Consider the following 14,980-nt stretch of genomic DNA (forward strand, 5'->3'; position numbering starts at 1 on the left):
GGGTCCGGAGGCATGGGGGCTGCCCGAAACCGGTAGCGCTCGGGCAGCTCGGCTCTTTTCAAAACAGAGCCGAAGAGTCAGGGGAGGAGCACAGCAGCTGGAGCCCAGGAGGGGAAGTGCCCGGCCGGGGGCGCAGGGTCCGGAAGCATGGGGGCTGCCCGAAGCCGGTAGCGCTTGGGCAGCTTGGCTTTAAACAGAGCAGAAGAGTCAAGGTAGGGAGCACAGCAGCCGCGGGAGGGGAAGGGCCCGGCCGGCAGTATTTTTCCCAGCAATTCCCCCCGGACGGGGGTTTGATTACCAAAAAGCTGGAGATGTCCGGGAAAAACCAAACATATGGTAACCCTAATTTATTAGTCATGGTCTAATAAATAAGTTCTGGCATAGGTGGCAAATCTCAAATAAAACATTAAACTTTACCTTGCATTCATTTAGGTTTATGATCCAGAATGATTAATACCCTCAATCTTGGATAAAAAAAAAAAAAAAAAGAAAATACTGTGATTTTCAGGTTCCGTTTAAGTATTTACTTAAATACTATATACTTAATAAATGTGTGAAGTACATTTACTATTTACATCCATCAAGACAGACAATCATAACCAAACAAGAACAGTAAGTTATTAAATATCTTGTATTTCAGGAATATCTTCAATTTTAGAGATGCATGTTTCTTATAAGCTACGGTAACAGTGCAGATACTTAAACCATTTTTGCACATACTGCTTTCAAACATATATAAACACCACAACATTAGAAAATTTTAATACAAGGAAATGTTTGAGCTAAACAGACACATTAAGGCAAAAAAAGAATGTCTCAAATGTAATCAGTGCCTTTTTCTAACACATTCTTACTAAAAACAATCCTTTATTGAAGACAAAGTTAACTTACAAAACATGTATTAACACAAAGACCTGAATTTTTTAATTAAAAATTTGTTTATGTATTTTATCATTTATGTCAGTTCATTATTTGTTTTTGCCCAGCAAAAGACCAGGAACCATTATTACATATTATACATACCGATAACTGAGTTTCATAGACATTGAAGACCAATGTTTCAGACAAATTGCACTTTTTTAAATATACTTTATACAGTCCATACTAAAAACCTGGGATAGTAAAGATATTTAAGAACCTCATTATTAACCACTTGTACAGTTATTCACCAGTTTCTGGACGTCATAATTTTAGTTTATAGTCAATCTAACTGTATATCAGATACAATAATTGCCGTGCCCCCCCCCCCCACACACACACACACCCCAAATATAACCTCTTCAGTGCAGTTTTGATTTCCTACTGCTTTGCATTTTCCATTGGTGCAAACATTATTTAGCACAGAAAAATCCATCTCACTGGTGCTCATGAGTCAGTTACAAAAATGCCTGACCATTCAAATGCATTCAGACGAACTCCTTTTAAAATAAAAGGACACACAAAAGATAATCACAATAAATGCACTATTATGTGGGCCCTGACTCCATTAAAAAACAAAAACAAAAGTGAAGCCAGCAGAGGCAGCTAAGTAAGGATATAAATTATATAACAAACAGGTTTCCAGCTCATGAAAGACAATTAGGTTGCTAATCAAACTCTGAAGAGCAAGTTTCACCACACAATCAAAGAAAGGCAGGAGAGCGACTGGAAGAATGTCCTCATGGGCACTATAAGTTGGTAAAAAGGTTGAAGAGGTTGGACAACAATTTTTGTTTCTATGATTAAAAAATGACCCAAAAGCATGAGTGCAGCAAAAGCACTTAGGAGATATGATGTAATTAATCAAGACTTAATGCTAAGGCAGATCCTTCTGCTCACATTTTTCATCTCAAAAACAGTACCAGTAGATATTTGCACTACATATCATCTTGGTATTCCAAATACTTTGTTGTGATGGCTTCCTCAAGATGAATTCCTGCACTCCCCATTAATGCAAATGCTGGATACATTGTACCAGAGCAGTCTACCTGGCGCTCATAGAGGCATTTCATGTGGTCTGCATCATAGAATCCAACTTTGCCTCTGTCACAGTCAAGGCAGATTCCTATACAAGATGGCATTGGAAGAATTCTATTTGCAGAATCTTTGGGAGCAGTAGGTGCCTTGGGAATAAAGAATTTATTCATGCCTAAAGTAATCAATGTGAAAGGCTGTGATGAGTCAAAGCAGGTATCTTCACTCCCACTGTCGTGACCGCTGTCTTGTTCATATCTAGAATCAAAGAGTACAATTTTCTCAACGAACAAATCATAGTCAGAATGCTTTACGTTATTTTAAACTGAAGTATTTTATGAACAGATAACACTATATTTAACTTCTGGCTCTGCAACAGATGCTCAAAATGGATGTTCAATCTCAAACTGTTTTATGAGCATTGGAAGGAAAAACGTTTGAATTTGGACTTCCTCACATGGTATACACTGCTCAGCATTCAAACCAAACAATTCTGCTAATCTTTCACTGACTCAAAGATTGGTTAGGGGTTTTCTGATTTTTGGCTTTTATAAAAGATTGATGCAGCTAGTCCCATCAGGCTGATGGGTTCTTGCCAGAGTTGACAACTCAGACGTGGTGATCTCATTGACATTAGGAATTCTATTTTAAAAGAGTTCTACATAGTTCTCATCAGTATAGTATCTGACCTCACCTGAATGTTAGTGAATTTAGTTTCACAAGAACTTTGTGAGGTAAAATAGAACTATCCTTATGTTGCAGAGAAAAACTGGCACCAGCATCATGAATTGACCAAGGTTGCACCCAATCTGTTGCAGAGCCGGAAGTTAAATCCAGAGCTCCTGATTCCCAATCCTTTTCTTGACCACCAGACCATTTGGAAATCTGTCCAAGTGGCAAGGTTCCAAGATTTATTGCACAAACCTCTTGCCGTGCTCTGGTTCATACAGCATCATCTGTGACGTTTTGGTCCCTCCAGGAATCAGAATGCCCTGAATGTATAACCTCTTCACATGGATTCTCCATCTCACGGTAGATGCATCCATGATTATTACAGTTGTGACTGAATATATTTGGAAGTCCTTCATTTGTACTTTGCCCCTTGACTGCTACCAAGCCAGCAAATCTTACTCCAGTGCAGTGCTATGCCTGCAACCAGTGAGACTATGAGGTCCACTAAAGTAGATTACAGAAACATGTCTCAGGTATTATTACAGTGTCCATTCCAAGACCTAACAGGCCCACTGAACTCTGGGAAAGCCTTCTTACCACAGCCTATGATATCCTGGACACTTGCAATGGCTGAAAAGTCATGGAAAGCTATGTAAAGTAAGACACCAATATACTTCAATTGTCTCCAGGGGACAAACTAGGGTTTTGGATAATTTAGACATCAATAGTAATTGCTAGCTTCTCAGGAAGTCAACCAACTGCTGAAAACGTACAGTAATTTTTCTTTAGATCAGAGGTTCCCTGGACTGCTTCCCATCTCTTCTTTCACCCCTCCACCTTCCCCCACATGATTGCTGAAGCTAACCAACTGGAACCAATTAGAGGTAATTACGGTCAACTCTTAATTCTACCAAATGGAAAGCTGTCCCTTTAAATTTATTTTAAAAGATTCACTCTTAAAAAAGAAAGTTCTACAAAGATCTACCACATTTACCTTGGGCTGGTTACATCACGGGGATTATGGAGCCATTCTTGTAGTTTAGTGTTAGATGCAACTCCCACTTTCACCAAGTATGAATAAGATTCCACATGAAAAGCCCAAAAGTGCTTCCCTTTTGTGATTCCAGTGTCTCCAATGATGTAGTCCAGAGTTGTGTAACACCCCACTTGGATACGTTCAGCCCCTAGCAGCAAAGGAAATCCAGCCCTACTTTCCACAGAGGTTCTCCTTGGATTCAGCATGAGACGTTCACTGTTGAAGCCACATTTATCATCAAAAAGAAAACTAAAGACTTAAAAAAAAAAAAAAAAAATTCACACTAGGTCAATATTTTACCATGGAGTTTTTTGTACTTATCTTACATTTTTCTAAGGTGTGCTAACATAAGAGATAAACTACTAGTAGTGCGATACAAGACAGTGTAAAACTCTTACAGCTGATTGCCAACTAGTCAACCTTAATTCATGAAAAAAATACATGCTTATTTATTCATTCACACACACGTGCGCCATAAGGATGACAGCAGGTTGCAAATTTAAAATTTACTTGAAAATGAGCATAGCTTAAAGAGAAACTGTAGGCATTGTATATTATTCCGTTATGGAGTGACTTATACTTGGTATACCTGGAGCTGCAGGTGTGTGTAAAATAACTTCCCTGCTCCAGGGGCTACAGATAGATCCTTTATATCCTCGGACTCTAAAGGCATAGCTGCTGTTATTTTCAAGGTCAGAGATTACTTTACTCTTGCTGCAGGCTTCAATCTCTTGCCATGTTGCATTCTCCTCTTCTCTATTAAGTTTACGGTATTCAAGGATATAGGTATCAGCTGAATCTTCCTTCACTAGATGTTCCCAACAGATCAAAGCTTTATTATACATTCTGCTCTTCTCCTCATTGATCTCTGGTACATCTAGACCTGGAATAGCCATAAGATACAAGAAAAAACAAAACAATACATATTTTTGTATGTAAGCAGCTATTAGTATTAGTTTTAGAACTACATACCATTGGTGTACAAATGGCTTATGAAGTAATGGAAAGTTCTTCCTCCCATGATGAAAGACATAGAATCAGAGATTATTAGGGTTGGAAGGGACCTCAGGAGGTCATCTAGTCCAACCCCCTGCTCAAAGCAGGACCAATCCCCAACTAAATCCCTAAATGGCCCCCTCAAGGATTGAACTCACAACCCTGGGTTTAGCAGGCCAATGCTCAGGTTCTCTGTACTCATATTGAAAGTTTCCAGAATTCCTTATCTATGTATTTAAAACGTCAAGAAACTATAGAAAGTTAAAAAAAAAAAATCTACGTATGTTGTGCGAGGCACAAAAACTTCTAGTTAGACCAAGTATTATTGCCAATCTAAAAGATACTTCTAACCATCAAAGAACAATCCTGATATAAGAGTATTAGCAAATAGCTACTGAAATAGTTTTTGGTGCCAATACCTCTAAACACAAATGTCAATTATTGTGGTTACTTATAAAGTTGTTCTGTGTTCCAGGTTACATTAGGTTTCTATTGTATCTCATTTTTACCCATGCACACACACTAATAGTATTTTTCCATTTTCGGTGTTATGATGATACTGCGTGTTAAGATGGAGAGAGTTCCACTCATGCTCTCTGGCCTAGTCTATGCTTAAAAATTAGACCCAAGCTACGTCAGTCAAGACTGAAAAATTTTACACCCAGGGCATCATAGTTAAGGCTAAGATTTTGTTGCGGTTATTTTTAGTAAAAGTCACGGACAGGTCACGGGCAATAAAAAAAATTCATGGAGCCCATGACCCTGTCCCTGACCTTACTAAAAGTAACTAGAGTCAGGGCTAAGGGGGGAGGAATGGAATCGGGGTGAGGTGGGAACCAACAGGCGGGCACAGCCCCAGCCGCCGCAGCGGATGATGAACAGCCCTCTGCTCCAAATCTGGCCACAGCTGTGGGACAGGAGCACGTGGCCCCAGCTCCAGCCCCTGCCAAGCTCTGGAGGCAGCCCTGGGGAGACATGAGGAGGATACACAGCCCCCATGGCAGCTGCCAGACAGAGACATGGGGCTGGGACGCAGCATGGGGGGCGCATAATCCCCACTCTGGAGCTTGCTGTAGTTGTGGGACGGGGTGCATGGCTGCATCTGCAGCCCCTGCCAAGCCCTGGGCGTGAGGGGGCACATGGCCCTGGGACACCACGAGAAGGGTGCATGGCCCACAATGAGGTCCCTGCCACGGGGCTGGGTCACATGGCCCTGGCTGCAGCATGCTCCCCACTGCAGCCCCTGGTGGAAGCCACGGGACTGGGATGCTGTGGGGAGGGCGGGGGGAGAGGGCGGCGCAGAGCAGCCACAGGGACCACACAGTTCCTGCTACGGAGCTGCCTGCAGCCCCTAAACGGGCTCACAGCCTGGCTGCAGCTCCCCACTGTCCCCCTAAACTGCAGAGCAGGGGCTGCAGGGTACTGGTTCCAGCCATCCAGCCCCAGTTGCAGGGTTGGGGCGCACAGTCCTGCCTCCAGTTCTGGCTTCAGCTGCTGACAGCTGAAGTGGAAGAAATCACGGAATCCATGACTAAACCATAACCTTAATCACAGTAAGGAGGACCTAAATTCCTGGTGTAGACACAGCTAGGGCAATAGGAGGATTCTTCCGTGACAGGAACTTCTTGAAGGAATTATATGAACTACATTGATGCAAAAAAAAAAAAAAAAAAAAAAAAACACACACCACCCTTCCATTGATCTAGGAAGCATCTACACTATAGTGACACAGCTGCAGCACCACAGGTGTGTGCTATAGCACAGTCATACCCTTAGTAAACATGGAGCTACGAGACTGAGAAGCTTGAAGTTTCAGAACACATTGTTGGGAGTGTAGAAATCTGTCTCCATAAAAAGCTTTTTCCTGATGGAAAGCAGCTTTTGGGAGGCGCATCAGGATCTCTGCAGCCATGGTCTGAAGAGCTTAGGAATCCTACCTAAACCTAGCCTCCCATCAGAGCTAGCACCACCACCTGGGCCTCAACTCAGGAAAGAGGTAATAGAAACAACCCCCTTTATTGAACTTACCACTGGAGTAAAAGGATAAATCTCCAAGAACCTCTTCTTGCTTTGTTATATCAACCACATAATCTTCAAAAGAAGTTTGAGCTGCTGGCCTGAAACTCTTCAGAGATTCAGTAGCTTTTTGAATTCTGAAAGGGAAGCGGGGGGAGGGGGAGGGAGAAAAGGGAGAAGATACATAGAGATATAATTTAGCAAAGTAGGGCTACATTCACAAGGGGAGTGGGATGAGACTTTGGGTATGTCTACACAACCAGAAAGGTCCTGTGGCAAGGAGTCTGAGAACTCAGGTCAACGGGTCCATGCTATGGGGCAAAAAAAAATAGCAGCGTAGATTTCCCTGCTGAGACTGGAGTTGGGCTCTGAGACCCTTCCCCCTCACTGGGTTTCAGAGCCTAGATCCCAGACCGAGTAGGAATGTCTCCACTGCTATTTTTAGCCCTATGGACAGGAATCTGAGTCTGTAGACCCAAGCTCTGGGATTCGCTGCTATGGGTCTTTGGTTTTGCAGTGTAGACGTACCCTTAGGCTCCGAGTACTGCAACACCTAACTTTTAGGCTTCCTAAAAGGCACCTACAGGAATTCACTACCCCAGACACCCTATACAATGCATGGGAACAGTTAGCTGCCTAAGAAGGGATTCAGAGAAGCCAGCATGCTGAGCAGACAGCCACCTAAGCCAGCTGACAGCAAATGCTAAGGAGAGAGGTCTAAGCCCTGCCCCTCAAAAGGAAGTTGGATGCCTAACTCCAGGCCAGAAGAAGCACGCTTACCAGACTGGACCTGGCAAGAAGGAATAGGCAGAGGAACACCTGGACTTAGGTGTAAGCTAAGGTGCCAAATTTTTCAGTACTGTCAAGACTTAGATGGCTTTGCATATACCCACCAACAGAAACTTAGACATCTAGGGAACTTAGGCACCTACAAAAGAAGGGTTTTGTGAATGCTAGTAGTGCCTAAATGTTGGTCTTAGGCACCTAACTATCCTTTAAAGCACCCTTGTCTCCCCTGTGAATCTGACCTGTAGTGTATCGAAAACAGCATTAAAATACAAAGCATGAAGTCCTGCTGTCCAGGGCAAAACTCCCATTGACGCCAGTGGAGCCAGGATTTCACCCAAAAAATTTTAACACTGTACACAGTGACAGAGAAATCTGACAAGGTAACAGATTAAAACTGATATTTCTGTTTACACATTTCAGTTTTGTAAACATGCCTCCACAAAAGCAGCTTAAAGAACAAGATGAATATTCATTACCCCTAATGGAGATCAGCTTTTAGGATCAAAGAGGTTAGAGGCAGAAGATACCTATTAGATCATCAAGTCTATCCCTTTGCAAATTCATATATAGTCTCCCTGCCAACAGTAGGATATGTATTCATCCAAGAGTGTTCCACTTTGTTTGTCACTTTGCAAGGGATGAATTTTTGACTTTTCATCTCCATAAAGTGTTTCCTGTATTACGATGCAACTTAAGAATTGCCACCTCAATAAGATTGAACTCATTAAATTAACCTCTACACAATGAGCATCAGCTACATCCAAAATTTTATTTAACAAACAGCAATATCTTAATACATGTGAAAAATATGATAGAAATAAGACAAAACTTTAAAAACACTCTTTATAACGTAAGATAAAATACCTAACATGGAGCTGTTTTGCTGTTTGAACAAAGCAAGATTGGTCTGTTTCTTTAAGCACTTCTTGAGCATATCCCACAAGACCATTGTTTTCCAGAAGTCCTTGATATTCCTCTATTTGGGTTTGGAGTTTCTCTAGTCTTAAGTTCTTGGATGCCTCAATTGCCCTCAGAGCAGCTGATCTCCTCTCTTCCAAAACCTCGAACAGCTTGTCAAAGTTATTAGATGCTTCTTCTTTAGCCCTCTCACCATTGCACTATTACAAAATACAAAGTACATTTAAAAAACAAAAGAACTCATTCTGTAGTACTTTGAAATCTTATGGGAAGCAATAGAAGGTTTTATGAAAATTTTTCAAAACAGTATTGCAAAGTTCTACTCATTCATGGCAAATAATTTTTGATGGGCAAAACAGACGTCAGTATTTTCATCATCAAAATAAAGAGCAACTGAGTAGATTTTGTGCCTGAGTTGGGAAACGGTCATGACAATTTCACAACTTTAATGTAGTTAGGTAAGTGGACAGGAAAATGCTTCTCTGCTCATCCAATGCAAACCCTCGAACCATGCAAGGCATTTCTCCACCTACATCATCCCGCAAGGATTTAAACTGATTCTTGAACAACTTCTGTGATGGCAGCTCTACAACTTTATGTGAGAGTGGAATAATTTAAGCCCTGGAGAACACTAAGAAGTTTCCTTAGAGCTAATATTCATGTATATTTCCCATGTATACGGAGAGTTATTTCTATTATATGAGAGTAGAAACATAATTTTTAAAAGAATTTCCTGGTGTCAGCTGCTCTTTAAGCTTATATATTTCTCCAAGACAGACACTAAAGCTGGATTTTCTAAAATATGGTAAGTGAAAACTCCTGGACCTATTATATTTTCCATTCTCTCTGCACACTGTTTGCTTATGTAATACCAGCTTCTTCTCAGCCCCTTATGTCTTATATATAAGCTTTTTTCCCAGCCTGAACTTCCTACTTTCTCATTCTGTTATTTCCTTAAATTTTATTTTGACTGCATTATAGTCTAACTACAATTTAAGATGGAAGAGACCTATTAGATCAAGTTCCTCTTCTGCAGGACAGTCATTGAATATTATTTCTATTTAGCTATAGAACATAGCACCTATACATTTCTAGTTCAATGGGGACCCAATGCAGATTGGAAGACATTCCCTGTCCTAAAAAATATATAGCATAATGGGATGTTATCAGATATTAAATTTAGTATATTAGTCAAAAATGGTTTAACTCCAGACAAGCAACTTTTGATTATTTTGTGCAATGTCACTCACACTGTAAAGTTCTACTTTGAAGCATCTGTTCATCCCAATTTGCAGAACATATACAATTTTTATTTAGTGTAAAAGATGACACAGTCTAGAGAAAATACATAAGAGCACAACCTTTTCTTTGAGAGAGAGAGAGAGAGAGAGAGAGAGCGCGCGCGCACGAATGTCTAACAAAAAAAAAATCTGACCAATAAGTTATTCCTACCTCTGTTTCTTTCATTAAAAGACCCAGTTCAGAAATTTGACCTTTCACCTGGCTCTCCTTACTAATGAGGTATTCTATGTCCTTTGAAAGTTTTTCCTGTAGAAACAGAATAGTAAGTTAGAAGAAATAGGATAATATACCTACATTGGCAGTTGGTGCACGTAAGTCATTTACAAGACAGACGTCCAATGCTCAATTTGAGTTGTTCAGTTAAATTTACCTATTTACAGAAGACCAACAGCCAGCCATGGATTATATATAAGCAATAGATTACAGGAACGACAGGTCACTGATCAGCTCTACTTGGTGATCTGTATGCAGTGTCAGATGTTTCCAAGGATGGTGAAAAATCTCTATAATGCACCTAAGTTCATGCTATAGTGTACCATACGCCATCGAAGGACATTTCTTCCCAACCTCAGAAACCAATTTTCTCATACCCTGAAGAGTGAGATTTAAGGTCTTTGTGATAATTACTAATATTTATATAAATAAAATATAAATGTAATATCTTAAAAACACTAAGGTAATTAAGATGATTAGGACTGGCAGAATTTGACTTTATATTATTTTGATAATACAAATATTTAGTTTTAAGCATTTTTATTTTTATCTATTTAATTTTTCACAGTTGCAGGATATTACTGGGGGGGAGGGGGTCATAAAATAATTTAATTTCAGTAGACACTGGGATTCAAAAAGTTAAATTTTTAACTGTAAAAACACAAAGTGTCCTTACTAGCGTTTAATTTAAGTTCCCATGGAGCCTTTTTCTTACTTTGCCTACATGTAAACTGTGATTATCCATCAATGGAAGTTTGTGCATTGGTTCTTGTACACAGTGAATTTGACTTTAACCAAAAGTTACCAATAAAAATCTTCCAAGACTAATTAAGATTGAGTTTAGAGTTTCTGAATATTTTGCTTCTGTACCTCATTATTTTTCACCAGAACCAGAAAGTTGGAAATACTGCAAGGATAGTGTAACATAAATAGCCAATGCTGGAAACTGAATGAAAAAGAAACCCTATCCTAGACCAAGTAGCTCGGATAAAACAACACTCCCACTTCCCTACCCCACAAAAAAGGAAAAACAAATATTTTAAGTTTGCTCTACAGTCCTATATATATATATATACATACATACATACATACATACACACACACACACACACACACAGTAGTTCAATTTTGGTTTAATTTAACTTGTGGTTCTTTTAGGCTTCTAGAACCTGCTTCAGCTATGGGACAAATTTGCTTTTCACTATTTAAAAAACAATTTCATCATTTGAAATTCCGTTTGCTCCTTTGATTTTTAGTCAGTTCCTCCCCAAGTCATAAGACAAGAGTCTGTTTTACCTGAATAGCTAGAATGGGCTGAGCTATACTGGCCAGTAGTGCCATGTTCTTAACTTTTTTGAAGTCTGTACTTTACAGTGAGCTAAAAGAAACATTAATGGAAACATTTTATAAAGATGGGCAGATAAGGTTTATCATTTTAAATGAGCCAGAGTATGTAGTTTATTGTTTTAGATAGCATTAACACCCACTCACATGATTGAAGAAACTAGTTACATCATCATGTTGTATTGTGCAAAAGTCACATGGATAAGGCATTAATTACAACATCCTCTAAATGCAAAAGCCTGGGAGTGTTTATAACATGCAATACCTTACACAGTTTTCTTAAGACAAACTGAAAAGACATTTAGTCTTACCTTGAGAGTTTTGTAGGCAGTGCTCATGGTTGTTACTCTATGATTTGCATGAGACCCACCCAATTTACAAAGATGACACACAGGCCTTCTGCAAATTTCACAGTACATGTTTACCCTCTCCATTTCATGTTCTGGACACATCAAGATCTGCCAAAAATAATAAGAATGAACTGTATTTCAGAAAAACATTTAACAGCTCATTAAGGTACAGTATAACAGTAAACCAATCCCATAGTCACTGGACAAACTCAAGTAATTTACATTCATCTTATTATAATCCATTGCATTATAATCCAATGCAAGTAATATCAGGAGGGAGGAAAAGAAATATTGCCCAGTGGCCTGTGAATAGAAGAACAGAGGTGAAATGAGCAAAATATGCAGTCCTCAAATGAAGCAAACTTTTCCTTTGAATTCCAAGTATCAACTTTGATCTTCTTTAGGCTTTTCACTGAAGAGGACAACCTGTTTACCAAGGTGCTACTGAGACAATTTCAAGAGTGCATCATTAGGCTAGAAGTATGAATATTTGGGATTCTATGGTTACAAACTATTGGGCTGGCAAAAAGAAGGGAAGCCCTAATAAAATTCCTTTAAACAGACCTCAAAATGTGAGGATTGAATTAATAAGGACATTAGCAGCCACTGTTTGGAAGACAAGCCATTTTTCCACAGGAATGTCTGGCCTTCATAACATCACATTTCTACTCCTCATCTTGTCTCTTACTACAATCAAATGAAAGTTACAGCCCTCCAACAAGGTGCAGGTGGAAAAAACCAAGAAGATTATCTTGTCCTTCTCTCAATTCAGGAACAATCAATCAGTCAGGGCCGGCTCCAGGCACCAGCTTAACAAGCAGGTGCTTGGAGCGGCCAAGGGAGAGGGGCGGCATCTGCGTCAATTCGGGGGCAGCAGGTCCCTCACTCCCTCCAGGAGCGAAAGACCTGTCACCAAACTGCCACTGATCGCGGCTTTTTTTTTTTTTTTTTTTTTTGGAGCGCGCTTGGGGCGGCAGAAATGCTGGAGCTGGCCCTGATCATAGTATATGCTTCTCTGATCCCCACCACACACATCACCAAGTGCTATCAAGTCTGGTTTTAAATGAATCAAATAGATGACTGGGAACATTGTTTAGAGGACTAATACTTCACGCATTCAAGTCATGGCCTAACAAAGCATGTGATGCAAGTGCACATTTAATTTTACATAAGAGTGCTGGCATCCCTTAATAAGGCCATCACAAAAGCTTTAATGTAGCTATGTTGGTCTCTTCTCATAGGGAAGCCTGTATAAATGATGTGTTTAAGCCATAGTCATTAAACTGTATTAAAAAAACATTTCAAGAACATGTCTATTTCCATTGTCAAAGCTTCCCCTTATACATCACAACCATATGCGCACACAATATATCGAGGTCTAAAGGCCCAAAATCATTCTCTCTTCCCCCTTACTGCCTCTGCCTGCAAAAGAGAGATTTGGTTTAAGCTTTAAATCCTTTAAAAAACAAAACGTAATATTTGTAAATAGTTACACTCATCAGAACTTATGGAAGAATTCAGAAAGACGTCAAAGTCACTAGAAGTCTTTTTTTTTTAAATAAATTAAAACATCTATTGAACTTAAATAAATGACAAGGATTTGCTGCAATGATATGCTGTATTAGAGGAGAATTAAGTAACATTTGTTGATTATTGATCAGATTACTGAGTCTAGAGATCCAAAGATCACTTTTTTAAAAACTGACATCACAAGTAAAAATGTTTGTCAGTAAAATGCCTCTTAAAAACAAAACAAAACAAAAAAAACACCACACACACCACACTTTGGCTTTAAAGAGAGTGAGAGCTTGGGTCTGTGTTTTTTCTTCCCAACATACACAAAGTCTTTACAAGTAAAAAGAAAAAAAAAGTATAGTAAGAAACAATGAAATAAGGTTTTGTTTCATTCAGTTACCTATTTTACAATATTATTTGAATTACATAGTTTTGTATTGTTAGATTTTCTGTCAGATTGCAGGAATACTATTAATTTTTTTCATGTAAATTAATCTTAAATGGAATATTTTGTTTAAAAAAAAAATCACATTAAGTTAATTAACCCTACAATACTAAAACAGAATTAATAATTTCAGGATTTCCATCTGCACTAAACTTGGATCAGCCTGCTTCTCTAAAGGAGAAAGATTAAATAACTATAGCAAAGTAGAAGCAGCTAGAGTAGTCTGGATAACAAGAGATAATATGAAAGAACATTAATTGGTTTCAAATTACACAAAACTTCTGCAGAACTATAACTCAGCTTCGCTGCTAAGACTTGATTTCCTAGAATGTAGACCCATTAATGAATAGCATGACTAGATTTTAACCTTAGAGTCCTGCTTAAGTTTAAATATATATTTTAAAAAGAGCTGCTGCTAGAAAATATGTAGCTGTTAGCATAAAGCTTCCAGATGACACAAACCTTTACATAAAAAGCAAATCCACACTTGTAAGTCTATTTGACACCCAGATTTTATAAGTACTTTACGTTTTCTCTAGATCAATTACTTGACGCATACATATGTGGACCAAATTAGACATGCCTTCCAGCCTATAGTGAACCAAATTAAAGAGGAGAAGCTGTCCCCAGATTAATATCTGAACTAGCAGATTAATATTTTAAGAAAGCAGTACTACACTATCTTCGGTACACAGACACAAGAGCTACACAAATTCAGCAATATTTTTGGTGCTGTAGGGACCTAATAAGATACAAAGATGATTGGGGACATTTATGCAGTTTAAGCTACATTTATACAGCTTAGGTTTTAAGTTTGGGGACATTTATACAGTTTAGGTTTTAAATTCAACACAAGAACTACACATTCCACCACACACCTACCACATAATTGTACCAGGGACTCAACCTTCTGTTACTGCTAAGAGTGCAGGAAGAAAGCAGCAAAGGAGGAGAGAGAAAGAAAATACACTTTTATATAAAAGAAGCCCCATGCAAGTAATGTCCAAAGGGAACGTGAATGGAACTGTTGCTACAAACCTCTGGTTATTGTGCTACTTCTAGAAAAGACCCACTGTAATGATTTTTTTTTAAAACACATTATTTAAGGCCACTAACACTAAAATTATTAACACCTTGTTCTTTGAAAGAACCTTCATCTGAAAGAACCACACCCAACACATTTAATTTGATGAAGTCAAAGTCTATGGTCCACTTCCAATATGTGCCCCGTGCATTTGTCACCACCTACCTCTTTGGCATCAGATGAATAACTTTCATGCAAAATCTTACAACTCATTTAATAGATTATAGTGACGGAAACCAAAATGTAAGATTATGCGATAGATAATTGCTTTTTATGGGCAACATTTGCTCTGCAGCATCAGGTCAGATGCAAGAGATGAAAAGATCTGTAAGGTATGCCACATTAAA

At 39.0% G+C, this 14,980-nt stretch overlaps 1 protein-coding gene across 3 annotated transcripts in view; it reads right to left on the minus strand.

Annotated features, from left to right (window-relative positions):
• Positions 1-498: 498 nt before the first annotated feature.
• Positions 499-14,980, minus strand: part of TRIM36 (tripartite motif containing 36) — a 50,418-nt gene continuing 35,936 nt past the window's right edge. For all 3 annotated transcript variants that reach the window (XM_034773261.1, XM_034773262.1, XM_034773263.1), the window contains exons 4-10: positions 11,551-11,697; positions 9,833-9,928; positions 8,327-8,580; positions 6,686-6,810; positions 4,251-4,544; positions 3,620-3,917; positions 499-2,211 (exon numbers count right to left, since the gene is read on the minus strand). In XM_034773261.1, coding sequence (XP_034629152.1) covers positions 1,857-2,211; positions 3,620-3,917; positions 4,251-4,544; positions 6,686-6,810; positions 8,327-8,580; positions 9,833-9,928; positions 11,551-11,697 — 1,569 coding nt within the window. In that variant the 3' untranslated portion in view covers positions 499-1,856. The remainder of the gene's footprint in view (positions 2,212-3,619; positions 3,918-4,250; positions 4,545-6,685; positions 6,811-8,326; positions 8,581-9,832; positions 9,929-11,550; positions 11,698-14,980) is intronic.

Source organism: Trachemys scripta, chromosome 6, assembly GCF_013100865.1.
Source record: "Trachemys scripta elegans isolate TJP31775 chromosome 6, CAS_Tse_1.0, whole genome shotgun sequence".
NCBI lineage: Eukaryota > Metazoa > Chordata > Testudines > Emydidae > Trachemys > Trachemys scripta.